Raw genomic sequence first — 18,359 nt, 5'->3', positions numbered from 1 at the left:
CAGCTCATACAAATGAGCTCCCAGACCCTGGCGGGAGATAGCAACTTGTATTTTTACACATCCCAAGATGTGTGATATGGCTGATGATACGCACAAACCAGTGCTCTTGAGAGAGTTTGAAGCCTGGGCGGAATGTGATGAGGAGGTAATTCATTAGCTCCATACGATGGCAAGAAAGGGAAGATGAGTGAACAGGCTTGTTTGACTATGTTCACTTTTCCCTGCAGCAGAGGGGGAAAGGGGTAGTTCATCTGGTGAAATGAGTCACATATTCTGTTCTTTAGGTAATATTTAAAAAAATAATATCTAAACTCCTGTATTGATTTTTGTTTTGCCGGGTAGTTGTTTAAATAAGCTAGAACAACTGGCACTCAAATGATAAGACCTACCATCCTCCTGTCAGTCAGTGCTATAGTAAAGGCCAGAAGATGCCCTCCCTGACCCAGAAGGAGTCGTGAGCTGAGCGGGGGGTGTAAAAGCCCTTCTCACTTATCTCTCTGCGTGTTGGCGAGGCACAGACCTGGGCTTTGTTTTCAAGAATTAAAAGGTCTCTGTTTCTTCACCAATTCCCAACAGGGATGGGCACGTTACTTGCACTCTGGCCCTCTTGGATCTCTGGTGGTACAGCAGTAAGGGAGGAGAAAGAGTGGCAGAGAGGAGCAGAGCTAATAAGGTAGTGAGTGACAAATTTATGCAGGGCCTAAATGGGGATGAGAAAGTTTAATATGATTATTAATTGTTATTGTTTTCTGAAAATGCAAATCTCGACTCAAACCGGCACTGATACAGAAGTCTGGAGTGACAAAGGTCAGGCAATTAGTTTCGTTCCTCCAAGGCAGGGTCCTGCCAGCCCATCGTCTACCAACATCCAACAGTTCTGGGTAAACAGTTGGTGCAGAGGGAGCCGGGCAGAGAATGGAGAGATGGATGGGCCGTGCAGTGGGGCAGACGGAGGGGCTCAGCTTGAGCGTTTTGTGTGGCATCTGGAAGGGGAATGTGAGAAGTGGGAGGGCAGCAGCTGGAGAAGCTTATCAGGGTGTATGTCCTTCAATGCATCAGGATCTGTGGTGTGGGTGGCCTCTCTGCTGGCAAAGAGTTTTGTGGCGATTTCAGCAGCACGTGTATTTCTTTCTGACATTTCTTTTTCCCCTTGCAGCACTGGTGATGGTCCTGAATAGCACGAGTGTCAGCTGGAGTGCCCGCATTCAGATTTTCCTTACCTTTTGCAAGCTTGTAGCGATTCTGATAATTATAGTCCCTGGAGTTATCCAGCTAATTAAAGGTATGAAATGAAAAGTAAATGCTTTTAAAGTGCTTTTATCTTTACCCTCCCCGGTCTTTCCCCACCTGCCTCCACCAAATAATGCTTACAGCAGCAAAATCTCTTAATTAGTCTGTGCTTGCTTAACTGAAGCTCTGTACTGTCATGTAATTGATTAGAAGTGGAACTACACTGGGATGAACTGGTTTTTCCTTCAGCATGCCAATGAGTCTATTCAGACCAGACCTGGTTTTCAAACGAGTGACAGGATTACTCTTCTCTGGAATTTGCCTTTAGTGTGAACCCTGTGAAAGGGGCAGGGTGGGCTTTAATGGCAGATGGGCATACCCCTGCCCAAAGCACGTGCCTGTTCCAGGCAGAATGTGTCTCCTTTAACTGGGCTAGTGCCTAGTCCTGTTCAGTACTGGGTATGTGGTGGCAGAGAGGACTCAGAATTGGGGAATATGTGAAAGAGACAGCGTCATGGATTCTGTTCTACCTCTTTGGTGATGCAAATTGGGAAGTGAAAAGTGCTGTACTGGCAAGAGGAACTGCAGTTAGCTGTTGCTTTTGTGGGCTTCCTGCCTGCAAATACTGGATGGTCATGCTGCACGCATGCTCTACTGCTTCCAAGTGAAAAACTAAAGCATACAGCTAAAGATAATAGTCTGGGGCTAAACCAAGAGTAGGAAAGGAAAGGGGAAGTGTTTAGAGGGTATCAGAATTACTCTACAGACTTTGCCAATGTTGCTGCATAAGCAAGGAGTGTGAAAGCACACCTTGTGCTCTCCCCAGCAGCACCCAGCAGGGACAGGGCTGCACGGGCCTTTCCTTGGCTCTCTGGAGGTTGTTTGGATAAAGCCACGCAGGCAGAGAAACTCTTTTCACTGACATACGCTCAGCCACCTGAAAAGGCTTTTCCATTACAGCCCTTTCAGCAGCAGGTGTGAGATGGTGACAAGCCCCAGCTCACTCCCGTTACAATGACGCTGGACAATAACTACACAAACCACAAGAAGCCATTCACCGTGAGAGGTCCGAATGAGGAGCACTTTTTAATGAATTGGTGGCAGGTTTTATCTAACAAAAATTCTCACAGTTGTTGGCTCAGTCCCTGGGGATGCTCTTTTACGATGCTTCACAAACACTCCCATCTGAGTCAACAGCACGGCATCAGGCTCTGCGGTGAGCTGTTTCTCAGGGACAGGCAGCTCTCTATGGTTAGCAAGAGACGCTGAAATAAAAGTTTTCTTGCGTAGCTTTCCTCTGCTGATTCACTCTTTCTGTTTTCATGTTCTTCACTTCCTTTCTGGCAGTTGCAATGCTTCTTCCCGCACCTCCTTTCATGTGCAAAATTTCTCTCTGTTCCCAGCCGCCCCATTTGTCCTCGACCTTTGCAGCAGGCCAGACCCGGGTTTGGATGGCGTTTGCTGCCCTTAAGGAGCTCAGAGAGTGTCCCTGACTCCCCACTGGGACCTTCTTCTGGCCACAGCTCCTCCCTTACCCAACAAGCCTTTGCTTCAGTGGGAATTTTGACTGAGGGCTCAGTAAAAACTGGAAAAAGGGTAGAGGAACTGACCCATTGCTAATTTAAGTCTGAATGTATTCTGCTTCTTCCAGCTCCTTTACTGTGGAGGATCATTGCTTCTCGGGAGCATTGGGGTATCATAGGGAGGTCTTACAAACCAGAGTGCCTTGTAAATGAATAAGAGCATAACACAATTCCTACATGTTTGCATTTATAGAAACATAATTCTTAATGTGATATTAATAGAATGCTGACTGTAACGTGGCAGGGAGTTACTAATTTTTCAGTGGTATGTATAAGATATTGGCTTTGTTTACCTTGAAAATATAGCTTGTGAGTGAAATGTTAGCAGCGTTCCTTCTGATTTAAATGTTAAACAAGTGAAATTTTCCACAGCAAAAACTGCAGAGCTCATTCTGCTCTTTCATGTTGATGTAAGTCACTGCTGGAGATGACAGTGCAGTGAATGTTGTCAAGCTAAGAACGCTTTGAAAAAAACTAATAGGTCAAATTCTGCTATTGCATGACTAGGGCCACTGTGAAACCTTTTACAATTGCTGGCAGATAACAGCTGCAAGGGTTGGGTCAGAAATTAAGGTCAAGGGCAGAACTTGAAGTTAGTGAACGGTTGGGTGATTAAATGTTTCATGGTGTGATATATTTATTTGTTTTAAAATAGTAGGTGACCAAAGAGCTTATTTTTCAGTATTGTTTTTGTTGATGTTGCAGGAGAAACGCAGCACTTTAAAAATGCCTTTGCTGGGAATGATGCCAGTGTTATGGGATTACCACTTGCTTTCTATTCAGGAATGTATGCCTATTCAGGCTGGTAAGTTGTTGAAACCTCTAAGTATTTGTCCTGAAAACAAACACTAATACGCTTTAACAAAGACATTTATTTATATGAAGAAATGAGTATCACATTCTACCTCTTTTGCCAAACTACTTCATGTAGCAAGGGCAGATCTCACCACTGTTCCATATGCTCAGTAGTTATACTGCAAGCAGCTCTACAAAGGAATTTTTTTTCTTCTCCAGTGTACAATAGGTAAATATGCACTGAGCGCTAAAAAAAATCAGACTTTGGTTTCTGTTCTTAAGATGAGAAATAGAGGCAACAAGAAAGGAGTGCTCTTAAATTTGCATTAGGTATTTTGATAAAAGGATGGAAAGGGATAATGAAGCTTTAATTTTTGTTGAACGGGTCAGTAATTACATGAAAAACTAATCTATGAACTGTTGTAAAGTTGTGTGGACCTCAGCTGTTGCTTTGTAAAAGTAGTATTTGAAGAATAAGAAGCAAACCACTGTAGCATCAGTATAGACCACAAAACAAGTTAAAAACCTAGATTTGTATGCCAAAACTAGATTCTTATGCCTCTTGCTCTGAGACAATTAGGCCTCACTTAAAAAGAAGAGCTACTGGCTTCCATAGAAGTCAAGTGCTATTGACTGTGAGCAGTGTGAGAATCTGCCTTCATGTGTCCTGCTCAGAACTTTCTTTCAAGTTCTTTTCCTCTCCCCCACCAAAGTACACAGAAGCCCGTCTGAAAGGTGCTGCTGCTTTTCAAATCTGCCATACGATTTATTCGTGCTTAGTGAGGGCCCCCCACCGCACAGTGCCGGCGTGCGTTTGCAGCAGCAGGGGAGGGGGATGACTACAATGCACCGAGTGGGCTTGTTTTGAGATAGCTTTGTCTGCAGGTCTTCCCTCTCCTTTCCATTGCCTCACAGACAGCCAAGTTCTTTACCTTGCACAAAAGGTGAAGGCTGAGAGATAAGGGTTTTATTTATTTAATTCGGAGGCACAATGCGCCAAGCATTTGAGTTCTCTGCCTGTCTGTAACTCTCCGCTTGCAGGAGCATTTATAAACATGCACAAGTGAAGTACTGGACAGAACTTTTGTATTAAATAGTGGAGGGGGGGAACCCAAGAGAGTCCAAAGCCTTTATCTGCGATAGATATAGAAGAAAAGAGCCTGGCGTTTTGAAGCCTCAAAGAAGTTGAACTCATCATGCGGACAGTCTCTACCTCCTCCTTTCTCTCTTATATAACCACCTCTGTCCATCATAGCCATACATGTGATGGTTTCTCACTTTTAAAATATTAACCTAACTGTATGTTTTTGTATGAAGGCAGTTTTAAAAGCTCATTAATATCAATCACCAAGGCAGAGTTTGTGTACTGTAAAATGCCACATTAAAAATACTGTTATTCTGTTGCTTATTTCCCATCTTTCCATTTTCCAGCTATCGTTCCAAACTCTTACAACAAAAATAATCTCTGTTTTTCCTTTACGCCTTCTGACTTTTATTTCAAGGTCCTTATTTGCCACTTATAAAATAAATTAGCAGGAAAAGACCTGATTTGGCTAGTGGTTCTTCCCAGCTGCCTATTTGTCTTTGTCACCAGCTCAAATCGATTGCCTCAGAGCACAGGAGAGCAGACCATTAAGTGGAGTGTCAATACCCTTGCCCTATCAGTTTCATGGGGCTGTATCAATCCAATAAACTGAATGCAAAGGAGTGTTGCAAGTGTTGGTGTTGTGTCCCAGGACACAGGCAGAATTCTATGCATAGCCTAAGAGACTATTCGCTGTTAACGATACAGCTTTGAAGAGCAAACCAAAGGTAGTATCTCATATGTGTGGGTTCATCCTGCAAAGAGCAAGTGTAGGTTATTTGGTATAGAAAATGCTGGGTGAAAAAGGACAAGTAGCGAAAAGAACGCAAGGAAGCATGTCTTCGCATCAAGAAAAGGACTGATGCAGGTCAAATTACTTTTGTCTAGAAGCAGGACTGAGGCCAGAAGGAAGTAGCTGAGTGTCTTACTCGTCAGAAGCCTTCTCTCCTTTGAACTATCCCAACCTCCCCTTTTGTTCTCTGTGCACTAGCAAGTTTAGAAACAAGGACTGAGGCAGTTGTATAAGATGGCAAATTTAGTTTTACAGAATTTCATGCTCAGTCACAAAATCACACGTTTTTAAAAACCGTGAGTCAGCGCTACCTTGTTCTGCTAACCCACATGTGCTCCAAGACTTGGGATGGAGAAAAGTTCCCAGACTTTCTGCCAGGTCAGGTACCGTTTGTTTATTCACCGTAGCACTGTTGGGTCAGATATCATTTGTCTTCCTGTATAAAAGTAGAAAGCCAGCATAAGCACTGCATTGACTGCTCTGTTTAATTAGCCAGGATGTGACTTTGTGCCCACATCTAAGCCAGGCACATCTGTGTGATCCAGTGATGCACAGACTCAGTGCTAATAAATACAGAACAGAGGGTTCAGTGACCTTGAGGCTTAGTTTGCTTTGTATGCAGGACCGTGCCCGGTGAGTAGATCCTATGAATTCCCATACGTAGCTGGTTCTACTCTAGCAGCATGCAAGAGACAGGGTGCAGTCTGTACCAGAGGCTGTGCAAGAGCAGGCAGGATTAGCAGCCTGGGTCTGTGATTGCATACGACACACTAGTGTTCAAATCTGGATTTTAGGAGGGTTTATTTCAAGGCTTCTTTTATTTTTATTGTTAAGAAACCTTGCTGAGTACCCTGATGAGAATTTTTCACAATACAACCTGAAACCGTAAAAGGCTACAGCCACAACTGGAGTATGAGGCTTGAGGGTGCATGTGCATTTGGGTACAGGGTTAGGGTAGACCATAATTTGCCTAGTGTGCCAGGGGGGAAAAAAAAATTCCATGCCAACATTACCTAGCTTTTGTCTTTTTTCTGCTTTGCTGTCTTTTATAAGAATTACCTTTCTGAGTGTGGGGATGAGGGAAGGTTAATTCTCACGTTCTCCTTAATCCAAATGTGGGTCTGCAAAGTATATTGTCATTAACAGCAGTGCTTAACTAAAAACATTTTCTTGATTCCTTGGGATAGAAATACCAAATCAAAATCTATCAACCCCTTATAAAACATTTTATAACTCTTTTCTAGGTTTTACCTCAATTTTGTAACTGAAGAAGTGGAAAACCCTGAAAAGTATGTACTTAATTTTTTCTTGACTTTTGAAAAGTGGTCTTAAAGTTTAAAATGCTATAAAAATACTGATCGTCAGAAATTCTGCATGCTGTTCAAGTTGCTTGCATTCCAGAAGATCTGGTATCTATTTGAATTGCAGCTGCTTGAAATTTTGCTATTTTTGGCCTGTCATGACCTTGTTATGTATTCTGATTTTATGTGCACAGAAAGCAGAAAACTAAGTAGATCTCCAGGGCTCTGATTCTCCCCCTCAGGATACAAGGAACCATCCGGTGGCTCCTTTCAGTGGAAGTTACTGGTATCCTGTCAGGGAAATCTAGCCCAAGAAACTTATCTGCTGCAATATTTGGCAGTTTTACTGTGTTTAAATATTAATCAAATACTTAGTTCTACTTGTTTTAGATGTCTCAGAGTTGCAGGATCTTGAATACACATAGCACAGCATTCGGTCCAATTAAGCTGAACAGAGGATATTGGTAGAAGTCTGTTTCAAACCAGAGACAAACACTCTTGCAGTGCCTGTCTGTAAGATATGGAAAGAAAAGCTGTCCTGTTAGGGAGAGTTTATCTGGCAGATCTGTTTGGGTAGATATGTTTTGGTACATGCAGCCAGTAATGAAACAATATTAAACATTTCTAAAAATTAAAGAAAACATGCCTTGTCAAATCAAATTGAGTTCTTTGAGGAAATTAACAATTTACTTGATTAAAAATTAATGGGTAGATAACATTTTCTTAGGTTTTTAAAATAAGATACCTGGCTGGATACCAAATCACTTACTGTTTAAAAAGACCCCCAGCACTGTACACTCAGAGAATATGAACGTACATATCTGAGAGGTTTAGAGAAACAAACAAAAAAAACCCACAAACAAACCCCAAAGAGCCGTTGGTAGGGAGCATGCAGAAGGTTTTTAGTTAGTTTCTTCAAAGTCTGAACAAAGCCTCGTGCTGGTATTTCCTTCAGAGACCTGAAAATATTTTAAATAAATTGATGATAGAACATGAGGACAGCAGAAAGACTGGCAGACTTCCACTGTTTCAGTGCCTCTGAGGGGTCTTGGGTGTTAATGGGTCTTTAATGTGATCAGGATACGTATACTGAGGAATGTACAACTGGAAGCTGAAACCAGGCAAATGCAGGTAGAAAACACAGCTTTAATACTTAACAAGGTGGTTGGCTAATCATTAACACAGATACCTATTTACCGTTGGGTTTTTCCTTGGTAGTCTTCAGTTCAGACAGAACACCTTTTTAGCAGCTGTGCTTTAGCAAAACACAAGCCGTTTGGCTTGGTGGAGTGCAGTTGGCCAACATTTCCCAAGCCTGGGACACACAGGAACTCAGGCTAGATGATCCAATAGCAAATCTGCGTTTAACTACCAAAGATCTGTGTGTCTTATAAAGTCAGGAGGCAGACATTTAAAAAAAAAAAACAAAACACAAACCAAGACACTTCTTTTTTTCTTACTTTTGAAAAATCATATGGCAGACTGAGTTGAAAAGAAATGTGAAACTAAATGAAGGAGTGAAGTGATTCTGTTCCAAGACTTCTGCTGCTTCAGGAAATTATGGGGAGATGGGTTAGGAGCCAGTCTTGGTGATGTGATCAAAAACGTTTGCTAAAGGCAATATAATTTTTACATTATCATGTGGTTACCATCGATATCGTGTGGTATTTTTAAACATGCACAGGCCTAACACCCTTTGGGACTTTTCATTTATGTGTTTCTGCAGTCCTCTTAACTGTATGGTGATTAACTGAAATGATTTGTAATTCTCATTACAGCTATTTTGGTTTATATTGACTATATTTCCTCGTGATTTGAGTCAGAGGAGTGCTTATTTTTGAACATTTTGCCCTCTACTGTGTGGGACAGAAAAGCATGGTTCCTTTTTTTTTTTTTTTTTTTTTTTCCTTCTCCGACCAAGTACCCATTGAAGCATGTTGTATCACAGTTAAGAAAAGCAGTGTGGGTTAGATTTTGGGGTTTTCTTCATTGCAGCTGGGATGTGAAAGGGGAAAACATTGTTTTCTCGCATCTTGGGAGAGCTTCTTTGTTCTCCATGTAACCCTCGGAGAGCTGCTGAAGTTAATTGTTCTGCTAGTGGGGATGCAGGACCAGGGGGCGAGTCACACAGCCTGGCTGGTTCAGCATGTTCTGGGATGGATCTATCAAAAACCAGCTCAATGTTACATGTGCAGTGTTCTTGCAAAGCTGTTAAAGCTTCCCTTCATCCCTCTTCTTCTTGAGGTTGTGCTTTGAGAGGATGGGAAGGGAAGATGCCCAGTGTTTGCAGCAGGGTGCCTGGGATCACGGTCTCCACATGAATACATAGTAGAAAAGACTGGGATTTTAATCATGGATAAATAAGTAGCAGGTGATGGCAGGGCAAGTGGATTGCTACCAGCTGTGTGGATGGAGGCCTCTGCACCACCTGTAAACGGGGATTCTGGACTCTGTTAACCCAAACCAAGCAATTCAACACAACAGTTGGAATATTTTTTAGTCTAGTTGGCACCCATGAATGACTGTATTGGAAAGACCTCCTGCTGAACGGGGCCCTGCTCCACCACCATTCCCAAAGATACAGGGCAAGGGAATAGTGTGGACTAATCCCAGGGTCAACTGTCTCACCTCCCACCAAACTCGGGGCAGAAGTCAGGTGAGCACTACTATAGGCGTTTCTTAGAACTCAGCTGCTGCTTTTTTTAAAAGTATTTTTTTGTACCTAAAATGCTGTCTTTCCTTTCATCCTGTTGTATGCCTTATGTAGCTGATTTTAAAAGGGAAGAGGGAAGTACAGGCTTGAACCACCTAGAGTCTGTAACAGCTCCAGGTGTGCAATTTGTAATGTTTGTCAATGGTTAGGGATGCAAATTACTTACAGCGACAGAGGTGAGCACGGTGGTGATGCCGTCTCCACTGCGCGTGCCAAGGCAAATGTTTGCCTGAGAATCAGTCACAGTTGCATATTTCCAGGTGTGCAGCAGCTTTTAAAGTAGCTGACAGCTGGTGCTGAGATGAATGATCAGCACCGTCCCCATGTTATCCAGCCTGCCGCAAAGGCACAGTGAAGTGTACTGAAAGCCTTGTGGGGAGGACAGCACAGTTACAACGGGGGGGGATGCAGAACTGCTCCAGCAGAGAGAGGAGTTACAGCGGAGCTGCCAAGGGGCCACATTTGCCGAGACCTGGCCTTAAACCCCTTTTTATGTGGTGAGTGCTGGGCTCCCTCTCTGCTCTTGTGGTATTGTGGAGGGCGACAGAGAGGGATGAGTCAGGGCCCTAGGATACATCCTGAAACGCATGGGAAGGTGGAAACATCTACTTTTGGATATTAAATTGTTCCAGATAGGGATTGCTTTGTTTGCTGCAGCGTGTCCGGCACCAGGAAAGCTTGCTGGAGTACAGCAAGTGCCATTGGAAATGTAGGAGAGAGGCAGGGGAAGGGGGGATGCTCGTGATCCTGCGCGGCTGAAAGCTGCCTTTGTGCTCCAGTGGAGCAGCTGTTTGTACAGGCAGAAAGGGCTCCTGGAGGCTGTGGGAGGCTGTGTAGGTGCAGCAGCCTGCCTAGGAGCAATAAATTGCAGATTTAGGTCTATAAGTAGGATAAATACTATGGGGATGAGGTGCTGAGATACCTAGGCAATGTGAAATCCTAGATGGAGACAGCTGACACGGAGACAGTGGAAATGAGCCAAGTGGAGGGGAAGTGCCCTTAAATTATAGAAAGGAGAATGGAAAAAGGGGAAAAAAGGTATCTGAAAGTGAATGCTATTACTTTTCGAACAGATTTTTGGAAGTACTGCTGAATTCTCACTTTTGAAATGTCACAGTCTCTTCTTTTGTATAAGAAAAAGGACATTATTATAACCCCAATTATCATAAGATGTAAAAGTAGCTGTTTCTGTCTCCTGCTAAACCCCCTTTTGATGTCTCATTTTTAAGCCTGGACTCATTTCTTTATTCCCCTTTGTTAAAGTGCTTCCCTCATACAGCCTTAGTAGGACCTGAAGCAACATGAAGTTGATGTTTGTTTTACAAGGAGCTGTGGTTGCAGTGTTCAGCTGCTTTAATGTATGATGCTTTTAAAAAGAGACTGAGAAAATTTTATTATCAAGAATATGTGGAACAATGTTGAAGTGTAATAACAAATTACTTTTACTTTTGAAAACTATGCTTTGCGTATGTGGTCAATAGCGATTGCTGCTTGAAATGAAATATCTGAATAATCCTCAAAGCTGAGCTTCACCAAAATAACCTCTTGCAGCCACGTCACGTGCAGCTTTGATCTTTTTGATTTTCTTACATTATAAGGATCAGCCCTACTCAGACTAAGGTCGTATTGTATTGTTTAAATAATAAGTGAATGAAGGAACAGCCAGGGCTCTGAGAGAGAATTTGTCACCTGAAAATTGACAGGAGCCGTGTTGCCTGGAGCAGTAAATTTAGAGGACTGGAAATCAAGCATGTTGAACTTTCAAACTCATTTCTTATACACAGTCTTTGAGCTCATCTGTATTCTTGAGCACCCACTCTGTACTCTCAAGAAACCGACCAAGTTTTTTCAATCAAGACCCTAAAAGCAGCTCATGCCTGAACAGCACTCCCCTCCTCCCTTCCCAGGCGGAGCAGAGTCCAGGATCAGTGCTTGGGTTTGTCAGGAACTTTGATGGACTCCAGATGAGAAAATAACACAGGAGTTGTTTTACATTACAGCAATGTCTTCAGAGCCTTGTCGAAGTCGGCGCCAGATTGTGTCAGATGCTGGCCAAAGAGAATCCTGCTTAAAAAAATTATGTTCCGTGTCCTCAGTGTGAGCAGATGATGAGCCCGAATGCTTCACATCATACAGGTTAGGCTCTTGTTGAATAGGAAGAAAGTATTATTTCACCTTAAGGGAAGGGAAACACAGAGTTTAATTCCTTGGTGACTCTAAGGTAGTCTGTGATCAAGTGGGCAGCTAGAGATACTACAGAATCATGGAATGGCTGGGGTTGGGTGGCACCTCTGGAGGTCATTCTGTCCAACCCCTGCCAAAGCAGGGTCACCCAGAGCGGGCTGCACTGAGCTGTGTCCAGGCGGGTTCTGAGTGTCTGCAGAGAAGGAGACCCCCCAGCCCCTCTGGGCAGCCTGCCCCAGCGCTCTGCCACCCTCACGGTGAAGAAGTTCTCCCTCACGTTCAGAGGGAGCTGCCTGTGCCTCGGCGTGTGCCCGTTGCCCCTCGCCCTGTCGCTGGGCACCGCTGGCAGAGCCTGGCCCCGTCCTCCTGGCGCTGGCCCTGAAGCTGTTTGCAGCCATCGCTCAGAGCCCTCTCAGCCCTCCCTTCCCCGGGCTGAGCAGCCGCAGGTGTCCCAGCCTGCCCTCCCCCGGGAGGTGCCCAGGCCCCTCACCCCCTGCGCAGCCCCCGCCGGGCCCTCCCCAGCAGCTCCCCGTCTCTGGAACTGGGGAGCCCAGCGCTGGGCACAGCACTCCTGGGGCGGCCTCCCCAGGGCAGAGCCGAGGGGCAGGGTCACCTCCCTGCGCCTGCTGGCTACAAATTGATTCACAGTTCTTCTCTAGCTCAAAATCATATTATTTCTTCAACAGTGTAAGATGTTGTTAGTGTTGTTGAACTTAGGAAATATTTTTTCCTTCAGTGGTCTTCAATTTCAGTTGTATAAAATGATAGATAGGAAATTTTTAAAGGATGTGGATTCTGAAAATATTTTTCAGCAAAAACTTAGAATCCTCTGCAGTTGCAGTTAGGTAAAGCTACTATGTGGCATAACCTTTCTTCCCCCTTTTTTTTTTTCTCCTCCCCCCCCCCCCCCTCCCATATCAGGCCATTTCATTTGCAAATATTCTGTGTCTGTTTGTAAAATAACTTTGGGCCAGCCCAGGCAATCTATCATTGTTTTAAAAGTTACACAGTGCAAAGAACATATTATTGAGATGTATAGTGTTTATAAGCCTGCTCTCAGATTGATAAATCATGTCTTGTGCTGTTGAAAAGCCAAGAAATGAATTGCTTTGCTGTGACCTTGGGGTCTGAGATTAGTCAGTTTGTCTATTAGATTTTTCCAGTGTTCTTCGCACTTCATTTATTCCTTCTTTTCTAAGGAACGGAGAAGCGGTAGATGTATAGCAAGTCACCAAGGTTTGATGTCGTCAGACATTTTGTAAAATCAGGATTTCAACATAGTTGATATAATCTGGTTTTATATTCGGTTTAAGTAATGTAAGTGTCGTGTCCAATTAACGTGTACTACCCATTTGTATTAATTAAAACTTAAAGTCACTTTGCATCTATGAGTGAGAGAAATGTGGTATTAGAGATTTTTTTTTTTCAGGGTGTCTAAGCATTATAGAAATGCAGATGGATGGGAGGGGAGCGGTGGCTGAGACACTTCTTCCAGCTCCCTGGTTGTTTGTAGCCATCTGATTTTTGGCACATCACGTTAGGATGCCCCCTCCCTCCAAAATCAATCAGAAACCTGAATTGCACTGTTCCTCACTACTAGTCGAGACCATGGCTAGTTATTCCTAGTACTCATAACAACGAAAAATATTTTTAATGTTAACTGGGAGGACACAAGCCTTTGATTTTTCTGCCTCTCTGCTTCTCTGTTAATTTTTGCTATTTTTAATTTGATGATGAGCTTTACTCTGAAGAGGAATGTTAATACAGATATCGATTATCTTAGGCATCAGAAAAGGAATAAAGTCAGAAGTTTATCTCCCCACAGCTATGCTGTCTGTCATTTCAAACACACTTCACTCCTTTTTATTCAGGAGAGACAGACTGAGTAGCTGAAGCACTGAACTGGGACTCGGGAGAACTGGCTCAGGCACAAAATTGCTGTGGAAATGGAGGGTGGGTTACTTCGTCTTGTCTCCTCTTTCCTTCCTTTCTCTCCTCCCCTTTCTAAATCCACTTTATGGAATGGGAGTTACCATCTCCTGGCTTCCTTTTTTTGAGCATTCACGTCCTTCCAAGATCAGGGATAAATAATGGGCTATAGGGAAGCATTATGAGGAAGTTTTTTTGGATTTAAAAATCTGTGTGCCTACTCCTTGAACTGAAAGCTTTAGCAGATTTACTACACCCTGGGTGTGGCTTCTGTAGGTCCCAGTCCTGTAAAGTCTCATATAATATCAGTGGAACAAGGAGTGTGCGTAGGTCCCTACGTGAGTAACTAACACCTGGGTGTGTTCCCCATGTGGATGCAATCTTATTTTTAAATAAAAATTGGATGAGCCTTTCCCACGAAGTAGCTGGGCATGCATACAGTTCCTTTAAACCTGACACTGGAAGCAGGCATCCTGCCTAGATATAAGCACAGTAGCTTCGGTACCTGGAGTTTGAAGTCTTCCTTGCATTATTCTGTTCCACTTGCTCATAAAAGATACATTTGACTCCAATTCATTTTCTTCGTGTCAGGCTAAACTGCCAAATACTCAGTGCAGAAGTTATAGGATTACATTGTGATATTTTATCTGAAGATAATCAGACAAATGCTAATCTTTCAAATATTTTGCAAAGCCCATTTGCTCATGTGAATTCATCAGATTACCTTAAAGGGAAAGCCAGGTCAGTTGAGTGAGCATTTGCCTTTTTTCTTCGATATATTATTTGTGTCTTGGGTTATTTTTCTGTTTGAATACTTATTCTCCATCATAGAATGAGGATGTTCTAATTATACACACACACACACACACACACACACACACACACTATTCTTGTATCACTTCAATAATAAAAATCTTATTCTTCCTAAATTTTACTGTAGCTAACAGCATAACAGGCTACAGTTTAATTGCACCCTGTGAGAGGGATAAAATGATAGATTCACAGTCACGTCTTCAGAACTGTAAAATCCTTTAATGGGGAGCTGAAGCTGCCAAATAAAGAAAGTAAATTAATTTACTAGGTCAAATATACCTAAACAAAATCAAACATGGGTTGTGCTATTAGTAAATTGCTTGAAAAAGCATCGTATCTGTGTGTGTTTGAGGGAGAAACAGATAATTACTAGCTCATAGGGGAGCTGGCTCACCAGCATCAGACTGTTCTTGTTAAAATGAACTTTCCTTCACTTTTGCTCTCTCACTAACCTTATTAACTACTTGCTGCTTATGCACCTCACATCGTCAACTCATTCATTATAGTTTTTTATAAATGACTGATAACTCATATCTGAAACAAAGTATTTCAGTCTTGGATGCATGTTTGTGGATGGGTTCAGATTTCTGAAATCTCAGTATAGGAACTAGTTTTTTGCACTTCACAAGAAAAAAAAATTAAAGGATGCTGCTTCTCTTGCTGCAAGCTGAAAATTCTCTTACGAGTGAGATCTAAATTTTCTGAATTGTTTTGCTTTTATTTATAATATTTTTTTTTCACTAAAACTCCTTGTTTAGTAGATATTAATTGTCATATACTTTGGTACACAGGGATTTCCCAAATTGTGTTACTAGAAGACCATCTCACCATCAGGCTGAGAATTTTTTGACAAAATATTACATGGGAGGCAATGCAGGCATTAGTTGTGATGTGATATGCTTCGTAAATATAACTTGCTGGTAGGAAGGAGTAATTATTACTTAATTTTGCACCTGATCTCAGCTGATTTTTTGGTGGTAGTTTAAGGCAGCTTGGATTCAGAAACAGTTATGAAGCTGGGGGGGTAGAAGTATTGAAAATACTCATTGGTTAGCTATGATCTCAGCTTAGGCGTAGTAGTATTGCGGGCAGATTGTCTTGCAATGCGCCCTAATTCCTAACGGAGATACCACTAAATAAATAAGAAAGAAAAAGCTTTTGTAAAAAGCCACCAGACATCCTTCAGGATGTACTGCTTTTGCTGCTGTACTATCCTACATGTCAGTGAATGGAACTTTTAGAGTCACAAGTAAAAGAACCTTGAAGGAAAAGTCCATGCTGGAGCAGCAGATGCTGTGGCAGGTTCAGTTGAGTTCTGGCTCCAGCTTCTCCTTCTCTCTCCCCTCTCCATCCCAGCCCCCGTGAGATGTGCTGTAAATACCCTAACCTTGACAATCTGTTGGTTCTGCTGAGGGTGGATGCAATTAAGCGAGCCACATGTGAGACATGCAAATGTTTCAAGAGCTGCAGCTTGCTTGTGAGCCATACTTGGGGCCTGTCTGTAGTAGGATTTGGTGTGGGTCACTGAGTCCACAAAATATTTCCAACCAGCTGGAGTGAGCAAGGGAAACTTATTTTAAGTGTGTTAGCAGCTTCAGTTAAAACAGGGCAAAGGTCAGGATGGAATTGAAATTGCTAACCCAAATTGACATCCAAGTAGTTGGGTTTCTTTTTCTTAAATTGCATTGAACTGGGTTTTTGCATTTAATAATGTTGATTAGCCCATGGTCTTGTAGCACAGACTTTTCTTTGGCCGTGCAATTTTTGAGAGTCCCAGCACACTAGTTACCATGTATAATATCTCATAATTAACCAAGGATGCGGATTTGGTCCTTTAGTTCTTATTTCCCCTGTTCTAGGCTGCTGAACACAAATCCCTCCTACCACACCTTAGTGCCCCTCGCCCCACAGGTGCAGTGGGGTCCTCCTCAGCACCAGTGCTGTATCATGAGGGAGAGGAAGCAGAGAATACAGCTGGAAAGCAAGGTGTGCCATGCTGCCTTGGGTCTGGAGTGATCCAGTTGTATGCAGAAAGACACTCTGCAAACCCAAATCCCCTGCCTTGTCTTTGACACATGCACTTTGTGTCTGAGCGGTGCTTTGAATTCAGCAGAGCAATATATGCAGGCAGCAGAGGAGCTGGGAAGATGACTCACTGCATGAATTCACCTGTCATCTGGAATAGAGATCACAGAGAGCAAAGGCTTCAGCAGCAGGAACAACTAAAAGGCTGCAGGTTTCAGTGGGCACTGTGCCTCTTCCTTACCTCTGCAGGCAGTCGGACGTAGCTGCTGTGTGTGCATACTGCTTTCCAGAGGCTGCATGTTATCCTTACGTATTTAGGTAAGGACCGACCTAATGGATACTATTACAGTCTGTAATGCTCAGGAGTGTGTACTTCACACACATTCAAAGTATGTTATTATTTCTTTTGCCTTTTCCCTTGTGCAGTTTCTTTTTTCTTTCCCCACCCTGTGTTTTTTTGGTGCTTGTATCAGTGCCGAGTCCTGTGATGCAATCCCACACCACCAGAGAGGGAGAGAGGTGATCCTCAGGTGCAGTTTTCAGGCACCAGTATCTTTGTCATTGGCAGTTGCTTTCTAAGCACCAATTTAATATTTGAATCGGTTCAGCTGCTTTCCAGCCTTTCTATCTCCTACTTCCACTTCACTATCTTTCTATTTTAATGTAAAAAAAAAATATATATATACATGTGTATATATATATGATGTCTTTCTAGAAATAGACTGCCATAGAGAGCTACCTGTGAAAGGGTTTAAACTGGTATGCCAGTCAATATGTGTAAATTAGAAAAGACTGATGTAATCTATAGCACCTGTAAAGGTTTCAAAGATATAGCTTGATCATTAATTAGGTAACAATAAGGATGTCTCATAAAATCACACTGAAGAGACTAATAATTCACTATCAAATGAAGAAAGGCAAGGTCACTTGTATAATTACCTCTTCTAACATTTATGTTCTTTGTATAAAATGCTCCTACTCATGCAAAAGTTGAGCTGAAGGCCATGGAAATATTCAGAACTAGGAAATGCAGATTTTATACCTAAGCTCTGAGGGCATACTAAAAATAATAATAATAATAATAATAAAAGTAGTTGTCTATATTTGTTCTGTTTGATTGTTGTAGTATGGTTTATTACTTCATACAGTCAAAGTTAACCCATAGCACATGGCTGGCATTGTTTAAGGAAGAATGAGTAGAAAAATTGAAGAACAAAAATGAATGCTATAGGTGCAGGGTTAGATCAGTATCGCTGTGCTGGGTTTTAACTGTGGGTATGTGTATCAAAATTAATAGTGCCATCGGTATTCTTTTTCTCCTAATTGTCTGATACAAGACCTGATTTCATTTCCTTTTGTGTCTCAAGAATGTAATAAAGATACCACAAAGCTGTTAGTACAGGCAGTCAGCTACCTGAAAAATCAAAGATATTCAGCAAACATAGCTGGAGGATGAAAGGAAACAGAGAAGGGAAAAGATAAATTGCAACAGCAGAGGCCATATCGCGCTGATATATGCCAGGACACAGGGTTAGTAGTGGTCCTGTGCGTGCTGTTAGGAGGGAGGAGGTAAGGCGGGATGGGAGAGCAGGCTGCCTGCCTGATGGTCTCATGGCAGCAGCTACATGAAGGCAATACTTCAGAAGTCCTGGCTTTGGTATGTTTGTTTCTGTTTAGGTAGACTTGGTGGTTTTAAGATAAAGGGCCCAGCTAAAATGAAAATGAATTAAATCCTTCAGAATTCTGGAAGCACCTGAAACTTTCTGAAGATTGTTTGTAGTTCTGACAGTGCATCATTCGGGCAGGCTGCCACTGAGGGAGGGGTGTCTGCTGGGTGGGAGAGGGTCCCGTGGGCTGGCGAGTGGTGTGGGTGGACAGGCAGGTGTGTGGGCTGCCGTGATGCACAGCC

General features: G+C 42.7%; 1 protein-coding gene across 7 annotated transcripts in view; it reads left to right on the top strand.

Annotated features, from left to right (window-relative positions):
* Positions 1-18,359, top strand: part of SLC7A11 (solute carrier family 7 member 11) — a 176,322-nt gene that overhangs the window by 129,381 nt on the left and 28,582 nt on the right. For all 7 annotated transcript variants that reach the window (XM_080403016.1, XM_080403015.1, XM_080403014.1 and 4 more), the window contains 3 exons: positions 1,157-1,282; positions 3,519-3,618; positions 6,730-6,774. In XM_080403016.1, coding sequence (XP_080259142.1) covers positions 1,157-1,282; positions 3,519-3,618; positions 6,730-6,774 — 271 coding nt within the window. The remainder of the gene's footprint in view (positions 1-1,156; positions 1,283-3,518; positions 3,619-6,729; positions 6,775-18,359) is intronic.

Source organism: Falco punctatus, assembly GCF_963210335.1.
Source record: "Falco punctatus genome assembly, chromosome: 1".
Taxonomy (NCBI): Eukaryota; Metazoa; Chordata; class Aves; order Falconiformes; family Falconidae; genus Falco; species Falco punctatus.
The sequence above is the reverse complement of the archived record's forward strand: the minus strand, read 5'-3'. Positions and strand labels throughout refer to the sequence as shown.